This window comes from Colius striatus, chromosome 1 (assembly GCF_028858725.1).
Source record: "Colius striatus isolate bColStr4 chromosome 1, bColStr4.1.hap1, whole genome shotgun sequence".
NCBI lineage: Eukaryota > Metazoa > Chordata > Aves > Coliiformes > Coliidae > Colius > Colius striatus.
In genome coordinates this window covers 80,986,587-80,999,302 of record NC_084759.1, presented here as the reverse complement: position 1 = coordinate 80,999,302, position 12,716 = coordinate 80,986,587, and the positions used below count along the sequence as shown (strand labels likewise).

The following is a 12,716-nucleotide window of genomic DNA, read 5'->3' as shown; positions in this document are numbered from 1 at the left end:
CAGGAGGAGAAGCTACCAAAATGAGGTTCAAATCCCCCTGACTTCTTTGCCCAAGGGAACTGGATAGTGATCTGCTTGATTTTGGTCTGGCCCCAGCTCTCAAGGAAGAGGTGGCCTCTGCACTGCCACAGCTCACAACACTGCCGGGAGAGCTACAGACAGGACCTCCCATGTGATGCCCAGTGACTCCTCTGGTACTTCCCTCCTAAAATCATGGAAGGCTACCACTTGTACAAGCAAGTAACAGTCAATAACAGTATGAGATTCTCCCATATTCCTGAAAGTTGTAGGACCTCTGAGATGAAGAAACATGAGGAGAAAGCGAAGGCTATGTTTTACTCCTCAGGCTGGAATACTGAAGGGAAATTGTTTCTGATCTACCAGAAGCAGTAAGCTTTGAAGATTAAATGAAAATTGAAGAAAAAAAAGCCATCTTGTGGTGCCTGAAATGTTTCACATGAACAAAAATAAAAGTCTCCTTTTCCACAGTTTAACAGACTAAAAGAGTTAAATTCAAACTTACAAACCAAACACAATGTCACAATGAAACACTGAAACGTTGCATTGACAAAATGTTAAACCAAACATTTTCCTTTATTCTTTTGGTTGAAAACCTCAGACAATTTCCAAACAAATCCTACTAACATTTTGGTTGACCCAAGGCCAGCATTTTTATTTTCTTAGTAGTTATGCCAATGAAAATTTTTACCAAATCTCTGGCCATGGAATAGGCCTCAGCACACTTAGAAAAATATCTCTAAGAATTAATATATTTGCTTGTATTTTCACCTCAGGATAAAGCCCTTCTATCTCTAACAAGCTATGGTCTTAAGGGTATATTGCTTTTTACAACCGATAAACAAACAATCTAATGCTAAAAAAAAAATCCCCAAACCAGAAACAAGGTCTCTCTGTTATTCTCTGGTGGTTTATATTGTATTCTTTAAGTGAAAAATATTATTTATCATCTAGAAACAATATATTGCACTAACAATCAATCCTCCTCACATTTATAAAGAGTTCTGTTGAACTTGGTGAGGTTAATTACATAACACAAAAGTTACTTGCCTGCAAACGTTTGTAGAATTTGCTCTACAGCAGAACAACACTGAGTGGAAGCCTGCTACTTTAAATATTCTATAGAAACCCTGTCATCATTTTCTCTCTTGTGATTGTAAATGAAGCAAACTTTTCCAACAGAATCATAAAATCACAAAAGATTGGAGGGAAGCAAAATGTACACTTAGAGGTAAAGTTCCCTCCAGTCCAGAGAAGTCTGTGTTGGTCTATAGAGATGAAAAGTTGGACTGAACTATTCCAAAAGAGGATCTGTCTCTGCAAATTCTTACAGGATATAACACCGCTTTCTCTTCTCTGCTGGGTGGTTCTGGGCACATTTATGCCATCTCACACAATTTTATAGATGTGGGCACATGCTTCCATGTGAAATTACAATAAAAGCAATCTACAGATGATTCCAAATCCAGGAGAGGAAAAACTAATTCCATCTCTATTATGTCCAGATATAGGTTATAAATCTGATCAAAACATTTTAATTTAATCCTGGATGCACTCTTTATGATTTCTGCAAGGACAACTTTGGAATTCATCACAGAAGAACAGAAAGATTTAAAAAATGTGCAAGCATATGCACTATTGAAGCCTTCTACAGGAATTTTAGTCAAGTCCTAAATGAAAACCAAATGAAGGAAAACCCAAAAGATTCCATAAAATGTGTGTGTTCAACTCATTTCCAGGAAACAGAGAATGTTAGCCCACATGGGTCACAATCTGTGAGTTTGTAATCAGCATTACTGATACACATCATCTCACCCTTTTGTCCCCGTTCTGTGAAAGAACACAACTCTGTCTAGAATACATTCAACTGAGAATCCAAATTTGAATTTAGCATTCAAAAAGTTACATGAGCTCACGTTGCTTCTTTCAGCTCTAGTGTTCCCACAGCAAATTCCTTTCCTGACATTTACATTTCGGGATAATTATAAAATGGGGTTAAAAGAAGAGATGGAGATTTTCACCAAAACACATTGTGAAGCACACTGGCACCAAACAGACAAATTGGGGAGGGATGCATTCAGGTTAGCCTCAACCTTTTCACTTACCCAAGAAAAGCGCAGTGCCAAGCACAACGGTGCCACTCACAAAGACACCAAGGGCGATCCGTGTGGCTTTGCTGGCTGCTCTCCTGGCTTCAGGTCCCGTCTCACCTTCCATTGGGGTGGCTTAGGACGTGCTCGCACTCACAGGAGTCTGGTTTTCCTCTGCTGTGGTATCAATATTTCAACTGTTCACAAACTGCACCCATGAGCTCTCTTCTTCCTCCTCCTCCTCCTCTCTCCTGTTTACAACTCCAGGTTTCTGTCGTGAACCATTTCCTAGGCACTTCCTGCTCTCTCCCTCTCAAAGAAAAATCACGCATAAAACAGTATTTGTCTCCTACGTTCTCCTCCTTCCAGGAGGAAAGGCAAGCAGTGACCACTGTGTGTGCAACCCTTGCTGCCTGTAGAGCCTCTAGGAGCCGATCACTCAGCAGTCCTCCTTATCAGGGGTTCCGAACATGAGGATTTCACAATGTTGCTGCACAGATGTTTTAGCTATTCAAACATATAGCTGTAAACCCGCCACAATGAAAGCAGGATTGCTGACAACTTTTCCAAACACGAGACTGATGGAAGGTTTCCTTTTTTTCTCCTTGCACTTATTTAAAAAGACTAATTATCTGCTGACTAAAGTTTCCTCCTCTTAAACTATTCCTGCTGCATCATTTGGCTTCACTAGAAGAGATGCCCACTCAGTGGACAAATCTCTTTTTAAAGCTTTCTAAGAGCTCTTAGAATATCATGTAACATTTTATTTGGGGAATTTGGTATGCGACACCACATGCCAAAAATCACAGTCATGCAGCACAAAGCAATAATCAGCACAACCTACAGCATAGTGCTGCTTTAAAAGCTAGATTCTTTTTTTTTTCTCTCTCCAGGCAAGATATTTCAATCCTTGCTGATACACAGGAGATGATCCTATGCTTCTAAGTCAAGTAGTACTATGAGTTTAGTGGAAAGTATCTATTTGGCACTTCTAATTGGTAAGTAATCTGGTTTGTTTTTTTTTTTTAAAAAAAAAAATGAGAAAGAAAAGAGCCTTATTTATATGGATTTCTCAGTTTTTGGCTTAGACTTCAGAATCTAGTCTCCACGTGGCAAGGCTTCCCCATTCATCAAGTAAAACAAATTAATAATTTCAAGGTGAGACGACGGTGACAGTCAGCCCTCTGAGGAGCTCTCGCTTCCTCCAGAGATGGACTGTCATGCAAAACATAAGGATGTAGGGAGAGACAGCACCATGCTCATGCTCCCCAACAACAGTTTATGTGTCTGAATTACTTCTATAAAGATTTATGAGGTTTTATCTCAACTTTCCCTCATCCTGACAAAAATCTGTGCAAGTAGAAAGAAAATGTCACAAGGTATGTGCAGTGCCAAAGTTAACACTTTGGAGACTGAATGGTTTTTCTCTGTGAGCATCTACACACAAGTTACCCTGGATGTCAGACAGGCATAAAGAGAAAAACTAATTCATCCAGAAGATTTAAGAAGGCTTAAGACTTTGAAGGTCCTAAAACCCTCACTCCTCAACCCACTCTACAGCATGGTTGGGGTCCTGCAAAGAAAACGTCTTCATGCCTTATGCTTGTCCCTCTTTGCCAGCAAGCTCTAGAAGGGCATTCTCATCTCTACTTGTCACAGAACAAGAAAAAAAGCATTTGTTTCTCCCTGTCCCACATTTAACCCATAATTTTTGACATCCATCAGCTAAGGAAGAAGAAGGAACCAGGAACCAGGAGGACCGCATACCTTGCAGTACAAGAGTTCTCATTCATGCACAAATGATTTCATGAGCATGAACAGATCCCTGGCTATAAACAGCTCTCATTACCAACAGGTTTGAGAAGGTATATAAGAAGTATTAGTGCTATTGTGTCTTCATGTAAAAAATCCCTAAGACTCTCCAAGAAGCTGCCAAAAGAGCACCATGTTGACACAGAAAACACATGGACATGCTGCAATCTCAATACTTAACTGACTTTGGTCATGATCTGAATGCTAAGTAAATCTCAAAAGGGCCCTTTGTCAAGTATTTTCTATTGGTTGTGTCATGGTTTTCTTTCTGTATCAGTATTGAACCACTGACAGTACAAATGCTGAATAGTTGTTAGATCTACACATACTGTCTATCAGCTCTATATCCCCCCAATCAACATTATATGATCACAAATTCCCCTATACTTTATAACCTTACAGTTTTGCTTCCTAGAGAAGTATTAGCATGTACTAAATATCATGCTCTGTTAGTGTTTCACTAACAGCATTTTGTTTTCAAGGTATGATCTCTTTCTAGAGCAACATTAGGCCAGAAACCAAGAACAGTTTTCAGCAGTGCAAAGCAGCAACCAGTTATTTCCCTTAGGAAAATCATGGAGAGAAAATGGGGAAAAGGAGATAGGGAAGCAGATAAGAGAGAGAGGTTGAACAATTCAGTGCCCTTTCCCAAACAACCAAAGGGATGGTGGAAATATGGAAACATCGCAAAAAGAATCAGTAACTACAGGAATTCTCAGGACAATCAGCCCCAAGCTGAACATGATCATTCTGGTAAGAAAATGACAAATCAGCTGCCAGCAACACAATGATTTTTCTAAGTTTGAGCTTGTGGGCTTGCTTACACCATGGCATAGAATAAGTGCCCTTCTGGCTGCAGTCAGTAACTCATCTTGGTTTCTCCTGCAGGTACAGAAATATGAAATTAGGACTAAAACCCAAACAGCTGCAGGCAATAGTTGCAGTGGTCCATTCTGGAAGTATTTGAAAAGGTGCATGGAACACATGTGAATCAGGTTCTGATATACTACTGATCGGTAACAGAAGTTCATGGAATTCAATCCATGTTTCTGATATATGGTGGGATTTGGTTGCCTTACTCATCGTCGTTCCAGCAGCTCTTTGGCAAACACGAGAGACATGGCCACACTTACCACTGGAACTGCTATCAGTTCTTCTGGCTGTTATAGCCCAATAGGCACTGAATGAGGCTATGCAAAGACTGTTAAAAATTTTAAAAAAAGGAATAGACATAGGGGAGGAAAAAGTAATAAAGAAACACAACATGCTCTAAATCACTCTTTATTCACTCAGAATTGCCTATGACCAAGATCCCACACAAACAACGGGGTTGCTCTAGCACTTAAAACAATGTGCAAGCATGTCCATCCAAGCCCATATGCAAGCGTTGGCAAACCCTCTGGAACATGTTCTAGGTTAAACCACAGCAAAAACATCCCAGCTTCTAGAAAAAGTCTGTCTACATGTGCAGGCAGGTGTACATGCACTTGAACATGTGCTCACAATTAGAAGCGTGCGTGCCTCTTCCCTTGCTCTTTCACAAGCAGACACAATTCACACTTCCACCCATTATGCCACAGTCAGGCAAGGGTGCTCAATCAGAACTAAAATCAATAGTACTATGTCATCTTTCTCTCCACACAGCTTGGTTCAAGGACGTTCCCATTGCTTGAGGTTTGATTATTGAATAGATGTACAAAATGCCACGTTTTGCCTAGTTTTCCCTGGCAACAGACAAAACCAGAGTTACAGAGGTGTTGTCGAATGTCTGGAATAACAGCAAAGCCTGAGGTCAGCACATGTTCAGCCCAAGCCTTCCGAAAGACCTGTTTGCAGCGAGTCTGAGCATTATAAAACATTTTATCTTTCTTGCGTTTAGGTAACTTCAAAGTGTATGAAAACAATTCCTGATACCTTTAATGTGGATATAAAAAATGAGTTCACTTTTAAGTGCAAAAACAAAAATAATGTACATAAAACATATTAGGTTACACAAACAGATTAGTTATAGAAGACATTTCCTCAGAAGATGTGGTTGTTAAAAACTTGCCCTATCTGTGAGGAAATCGACAGGTTGTCTTAGAGGGATTAGTTAAGCTTGAAAGAAGCAGCTCACAATCAAAGAGTTACAGCTTTAATGGTGTCCTATTGAGCATTTTTAGCTCATGGTGAGAGGAAGATGCTGCTCATGGTAAAAGAGAAGCTGCTATCACACTGTTGGAGGCAGAGCCAACAGATACAGCTTGAGTGGCTTCATCAGAAAAGCAGAGGTATGTACTGACTTTGTTGAAAGAGATTAATTAGTGTGGGTCGGAGTAAAGGCCACGTTCCATTTCATTTCAACTGTTCCACTATGGGGCCTTGAACTGTTTTTTCAAACTATGCAGCTGTTGTAGCCAGAATTGGCCAACTGGGCTTTATGTACACACAATGTGATTGAGAAAAACTCAACATGTTGCATTTGAAGACAGTTTGACCATTTGTCCTCAGATCTCTGAATGATACTCTCTTGGCTACAAACCCATCCCAAATTTCCATGCTGCAGCCAACAGCAACCACACTCTGGCACATACTCAAGTCCTTTATTCATGTGACAGATACTGTTGGAAATAAATAACCCCATTGTTTTCCACTGGTACAGCCACATCACAGAAGGTCTCAGTGCAGCTGTGAGAATGTGGGTCATTAATTAAGAGCCAGTATAGAGCCAACAGGCCTTACAGGGCTCTGAACATTGCTGGCAGCAAGCTTTTCCACTAACTATAACCACAACTATGGAGAGAACACCCTTCAGAGCAGAAAACTTTGGCCTCTGACACTTAATTCCCACTTTTTTAATTCTAATTCCCAAAATACTTTTTCTTTTTTAATTCCAAGTATGCTAAGCTACTCTCTTTAAGAAAAACTTGTCCCTGCTGCAGGAAACATTGCATCCTCAGACCAAAAGGTGCTTGAATCTAAACCAAACAGCAACTCACTATGAAAGCCAACATCTGGGATGATTAAAGTTAAATCACTGAAGTTTAAAAGCTTTTTTAGAGCTGCTTTCAAAAAAAGCACTTTAAAGAAACAATATATATGTTCTTGAGCAGAAAGAACTGCTTTAGGTCTTCCAGCAATTTTTCTTCAAGAAGCAGATAAAACTATAGCTAAACACTACTTCTCCTAAAGGCGACATTCACACTATAACAAGAGTGTGTTTACATACAGCCATCCCATGTGCTTACTCTTCATTTGTCATGCCACTGTATAGATTAAACCTGGAGTCCATGTCCAGTGTGTGGGCTGACATAGCCTATAGAAAGGTTTGTGAGTTGGGAATTAAGAAATATATAAAATACTCTGGAGTTACTCAGCATTTGTTTTGCTTTTTCATACAATCCAACCATGAACGTAAGCTGAAAAGGCACCAAAAAGGACATTTCTTTGAAATGTGACATTTCCAACAGACACAGCTGCAAGTGCAGGGGTGTAGACAGGATACTACTATGGTTTGACACGATAGCCTTTTCTGGTAATGGGGAAGGGGCTATAAAGATGTCTCCAGTAAGAAATTGCTTGAAACTCTCCCCCAGGTCTGAGCCAGACCCACTTCTGGGGCTGAGCCAATTAGTGCTGGTGGACAGCAGAATGAGCATGAGCCAGCAATGTGCCCTTGTGGCCAAGAAGGTCAACGGCATCCTGGGGTGTATTAGAAGGGCTGTAGGCAGTAGGTTGAGAGAGGTTCTCCCCCCCCTCTACTCTGCCCTCGTGAGACTGCATCTGGAATATTGTGTCCAGTTCTGGCCTCTCAGTTCAAGAAGGACAGGGAGCTTCTGGAGCACAGGGCCACAAAGATGATGGAGTGGAGCATCTTCCTTATGATGTAAGGCTGAGGGAGCTGGGGCTCGTTAGCTTGGAGGAGACTGAGGGGTGACCGCATTAATGTTTACAAATATGTAAAGGGTGAGTGTCAGGAGGCTGGAGCCAGGCTCATTTTGCTAAACATCCCGAACCAGGGGCAGCGATTCTCTTCATTAAAGACCCCATGCCAAGGGCAGTGACTATGGTCAGAGGAAGCCGTGTCCCAGGTGAAGGACCCAATATTTACAGAAGCTATAACTGTGGGGAGGAACCCACGCCGAAGAAGTTCTTTAAAATTATGCCCAGAAAAGTCCGTGTCCCGTGGGAGGGACTCTGTATCAGCAGAAGCCACAGCTGCTGGGAAGAACCCACAGCAGAGAAATTCATTAAGGACTGTGTCCCAGGGGAGGAATCCTGTGTTGGAGCAGGGGAAGAATGCCAGGAGTCATCCTCATCTGGGAAGAGACAATGGGCAGAGCCCATCTGTGAGAGACTGACCACATCCCCCACTCCCTGCCCCCCTGAGCCATTGAAGGGGGAGGAGGTAGAGATATCGGGAGCAGTGAGCTGGGCCTGGGAAGAAAGGAGGGATGGGGGAGGGAGATCTTAAAGTGCTGCTTGTAATTTTCTCGTCATCCTACTCCCTTTTTGCTTTTATTCCATTTTGTTTCTTGTAGAATAAACTTTCCTACTTTCCTCTCTAAGTCGAGTACTGGAGTCTGTTTTGCATGGAACCGTAATTGGCAGCGAGCCCTCCCTGCACTTATCTTGATCCTCAACACCTTTGGTTATCTTTTTACTTCCATTTCACTGAGGCCTCCAACATCCTAACAAGGGTGGGAGTGAATGGGGGCATGGAGTGAGAGACTGTCATGGTGCTTCATTGCTGGCTGGGCAAAACCAAGACAACCATATAAACCATATGTTGTTTCTTTAAAATATTGCATCAGGTCCACCAGAGCTTTACCCACTTTGTTCTGTCCAGATGTTTGCTTACAGCTATTAAAGACTAGATGAAGAGTGGAAGCAAGGAAGCTTGCTTTCCTATCAGTTTGTGTCTCATGGATGAATTTTTCAGATATGTAATGACATATATATTTGCTGAAACCTGAAAACAAAAGAGGACAACCACCAGAAACACATGTTGCTGCTTTCAGCATCTACCAAGGAGATCTCCTCACTATGTCTTCCTGTCTCTCAGACAAGCATGACTGCCTCTCCTGCCTTTTCTTACACTTGATCTCCAGCAGCACCAGAGACAGCTGAAATCAGGAACAGAGCAATTTCTCCACAAATGTGCCACTGAACAGGTACCTGGGGAACCCTGTCACTACAAGAAAGTTATCTACTCACTTGTTTGTACTAGCTTTTGTAGAAAACCTGAAAAAGCAGGACAAATACTCCAAGCATTGTATTACCCAAGGCAGTAGAACTCAGCAGTCCCTTAAGATACCAGCTCTGGTTAAAGGTCTTCTTGCATGAGTGCCTTTCGGTCACATCCCTCTGCACGATTAGTTCTCCTGTGCCTACCAAGAACTACACTCACACTGAAGCCTGAGACCTTTTAATACAGACAAAACATTGTGAGAATTTAATACCTATAAGCCCAATTCCCCTTTGTCAAATTTAGTTGAAATTGGCTGACAAGGTCTGGTGTTACTGAGCAGGGCTGGGAGAGAAGGAGGAGACATAGAGCAATGGAAAGCACAACTGCATAACCTCTTTTTCCAGTGGAAAACAAGCTGGCTAAAAAAAACCCTACCAAGCTGGCCCTGCTCTTCCAGGGTGTTGATAGCTTGGGATCATCCTGATGTTAGGTTTATTTTAATGAATGTTACTCAAGTGAATTCTTTTTCTTCTCTCTCATCTCAAAATGAAACTACAATTACCTTTGCACAAAGTTAAACACCAGAGAAGTCCCACATTAAATATAACTGCACTAGTACAGGCTGGGGGTCGAATTGCTGAAGAGCAGCTCTGCAGAGAGAGACCTGGGAGTCCTGGTTGATAATAAACTAACCATGAACTAACAATGTGCCCTCGTGGCCAAGAAGGCCAACAGCATGCTGGCATGCCAGCAGGTTGAGCGAGGTTCTGCTCCCCCTCTACTCTGCCCTGGTGAAGCCTCATCTGGAGTACTGTGTCCAGTTCTGGGCTACCCAGCTCAAGAGGGAACTTCTGGAGAGAGTCCAGTGCAGGGCCACCAAGATAATCAGGAGACTGGAACATCTTTCTTATGAGGAAAAGCTGTGGGAACTGGGGCTGTTTAGTCTAGAGAAGAGGAGACTTGGGGGGAGAGGGGGTGTGGATTTAATTAATATTTACAAATATCTAAATGGTGGATGTCAGGAGGTTGGAGCATCCCTTTTTTTCTATTGTGACAGGACAAGAGGTAATGGGATGAAACTGGAACACAGGCTGCCCAGGGAGGGTGTGGAGTCTCCTTCCTTGAAGGTCTTCAGGATCCACCTGGACATGTTCCTGTGTGACCTGATCTAGGTTGACCTGCTTCTGCAGGTGGGTTGGACTAGATGATCTCTAAAGGTCCCTTCCAACCCCTACCATTCTACGATTCCATGAAAAGCCACATGAAGACTATTGACACAGGTAAAGCTCTTAATTACATCAAAGTGGCGTGTAGTTTCTGCTGGATCACCTTTTAGCTGCTCTCAAAAGTTCAAACTATTTGAAAATTCCAGATGACTGAAATCATAATATGAAAGAGTATCTCAAGGTGGAAGGGACCCATAAATGATTCAGTAGATAGGATTAGAGAAAAACAATGAGAGTAAAAACCAATAGGTAACTACATTAATTCCTCACCTGTATTTCTAATGCAGGTGTAAACTATGATGCTACAGATTTTAATTTGAACATTATTTCTTTTTCTCACACCTTCCTCTGACCTGCTCCTCCACATTGCCAGTTCCCATGCCTCCACAGAACTCATGTCTGTCAGCTCAACTGCTTGTCTGGAAACATGATGACAGAACCATTTTAAACACTGATTGCTTTTTTTATCCATTCATTTCAGCAATTTTACTCAAGTGAGACGAGTTTGCCATCTCCCTTTAATGTCTCTGCATGCTCATTTTTAACCTAAACAGTTTGCCACACGGCCACAAGACAGATAGCTGCAACTCTTAAAGCCAAGGAGCTAACGCAGGGTGAGAAAGAAGGGCTGGGAGTGTAGAGAAGATATCTGGGACCATTTGCACGGCAGAGCTACCAGAAGAAATGCCTGCACAGCAAACCCTTTACACAAGCTGTAGTGTTGAGGGAACTGGGTTGAATAAATTTTAGAAAACACTCCAGTCAGGAAAGTCTGAAATATTTTTTCTCTTTGAGAAGTTATGGCTAATTCAATTTTCATCCATCTCTGCGTATTCATGAGCATTTGCAGCACATCTGGATACAGAGGTTCAGAGAGATGGGAACAAGGAGGACTACAACTCCTAGTTTTAGTAAACCTAGTTAGGTCCACCTTGTGTGTAAGCTCTTAAAAACAGTTCTATCATGACCCATAGACTAACGATATAGACTACATAAGAGTGGCTTTGGCAGCAGCATTTTACATTTAGCTCAAGAAAACTGATATTGCTATTAGTGATAAATCTTCCTGAAGTTGTCTAGATTTTCCAGGCTAAGCAATCACAACTTAAAAATGATTGGGACTCTTCATTTGTTATGAGATTGTCTCTTTCTCTACTTTACCGACCTTATAGAACACAAAATCCTCTTGTTTCTAGTGTTCCCAGCATTCACATTTAAAATATTACAGGGGTTTTTTTCCCCACTTAAGGTTGAAGGTGTGCTAGTAAGGCGTTCATGCAGCTTCTCCAGAAGAATCCAGGTGACAAGTGACCAGTCTTCAGCTATCCACTACCAGCATAGATGCCATAACCAGGCTGTGGTCTGCAGGCTTCCCTTGTAGGGCTTACAGTGGTCCTGCCCACAGTAACCAGTCTTGTTTTTGTCCCCAGCCTGCAGCTGTCTCCTGTGCCTGTGCAGTTCACCTGGTAGTCCTAAAAGGGAGGCTGCTCGGTGATCACTGCAACTCATACCTGAGCTGGCCCAATATATACCCTGTGTTGTGGTTTAGGTCCATCTGGGAACAAAAGATCATGGTCAGCCTTGAAATACTGAGGGCCTTTTGAACGCCCTAAGGACTGGAAGGGCTCGGTTGCCACTTATGGTCCCAGGCAAAACAAACAAGACTACTCAACTTGGGGAAAAAAACAGCCCTTGCACAGGCTGCTCCAACCTGGGGGCTGCACCTTGTCTGCCTCCTGTGTGAGTCTGCTCTGCGGCACGCAGGCTCTCCAGTGTGGCCTGCACCATGGCCACCTCCTCACACAGTCTCTCGTCCATCTGGGTGCACTCACCCGGAGCTGCTGGTAGCTCTCAGCCCTGCCATTGCCCTCCATGAGTTGCAATGGCACAGCCTATGTTCACGTCACAGGTTGCAGAGGGGTCTGTGGTCTGGCACTCTTCCTTCCTTTCTCCTCTGACTGTGGGGTCCACATGGTCACCTCCATCTTGTACCTCTCCACCTCCTCTTCCAGCTCAGATTTCCTTTCTTAAATAGTGATGGCAGAGGCACCAGATAGGCCCAGTCAGGCTGGAGTTGGGTCCACCTCAGTGGTAGGACATATTTCAAGAACTGCTTATGGGGACAGCACTGCAGCTCTCTCCTCCTGTTACCAAGCAAAAAGTGGCTCCACACAAACCCTTGATACTGTGCTCCCAGACTGCTCCTGGCCTCGCAACCTGGGGTAAACAAAGCCCCCACCACAGGCCTGCTGTACAATGCAGCACACATGCTGACTGTCTGCACAGTGAGATGCACAAGCCTGCCAACTTCCCATTCTATGCACGGATGGCTGTGGATTGTACTCAGAAGCAAGCTCTCCACATCTCACATACAGCCTTAAACTAGCTGTGATAAGGAAG

The 12,716-nt window shown here is 42.8% G+C and overlaps 1 protein-coding gene across 1 annotated transcript in view; it reads right to left on the bottom strand.

The window, feature by feature from the left end:
* The window catches only part of PHEX (phosphate regulating endopeptidase X-linked), a 105,623-nt gene extending 103,388 nt beyond the window's left edge, over nt 1-2,235 (bottom strand). Inside the window, exon 1 of the mRNA XM_061988589.1 lies at nt 2,124-2,235. Coding sequence (XP_061844573.1) covers nt 2,124-2,235 — 112 coding nt within the window. The remainder of the gene's footprint in view (nt 1-2,123) is intronic.
* Between the last annotated feature and the right edge of the window lie 10,481 nt (nt 2,236-12,716).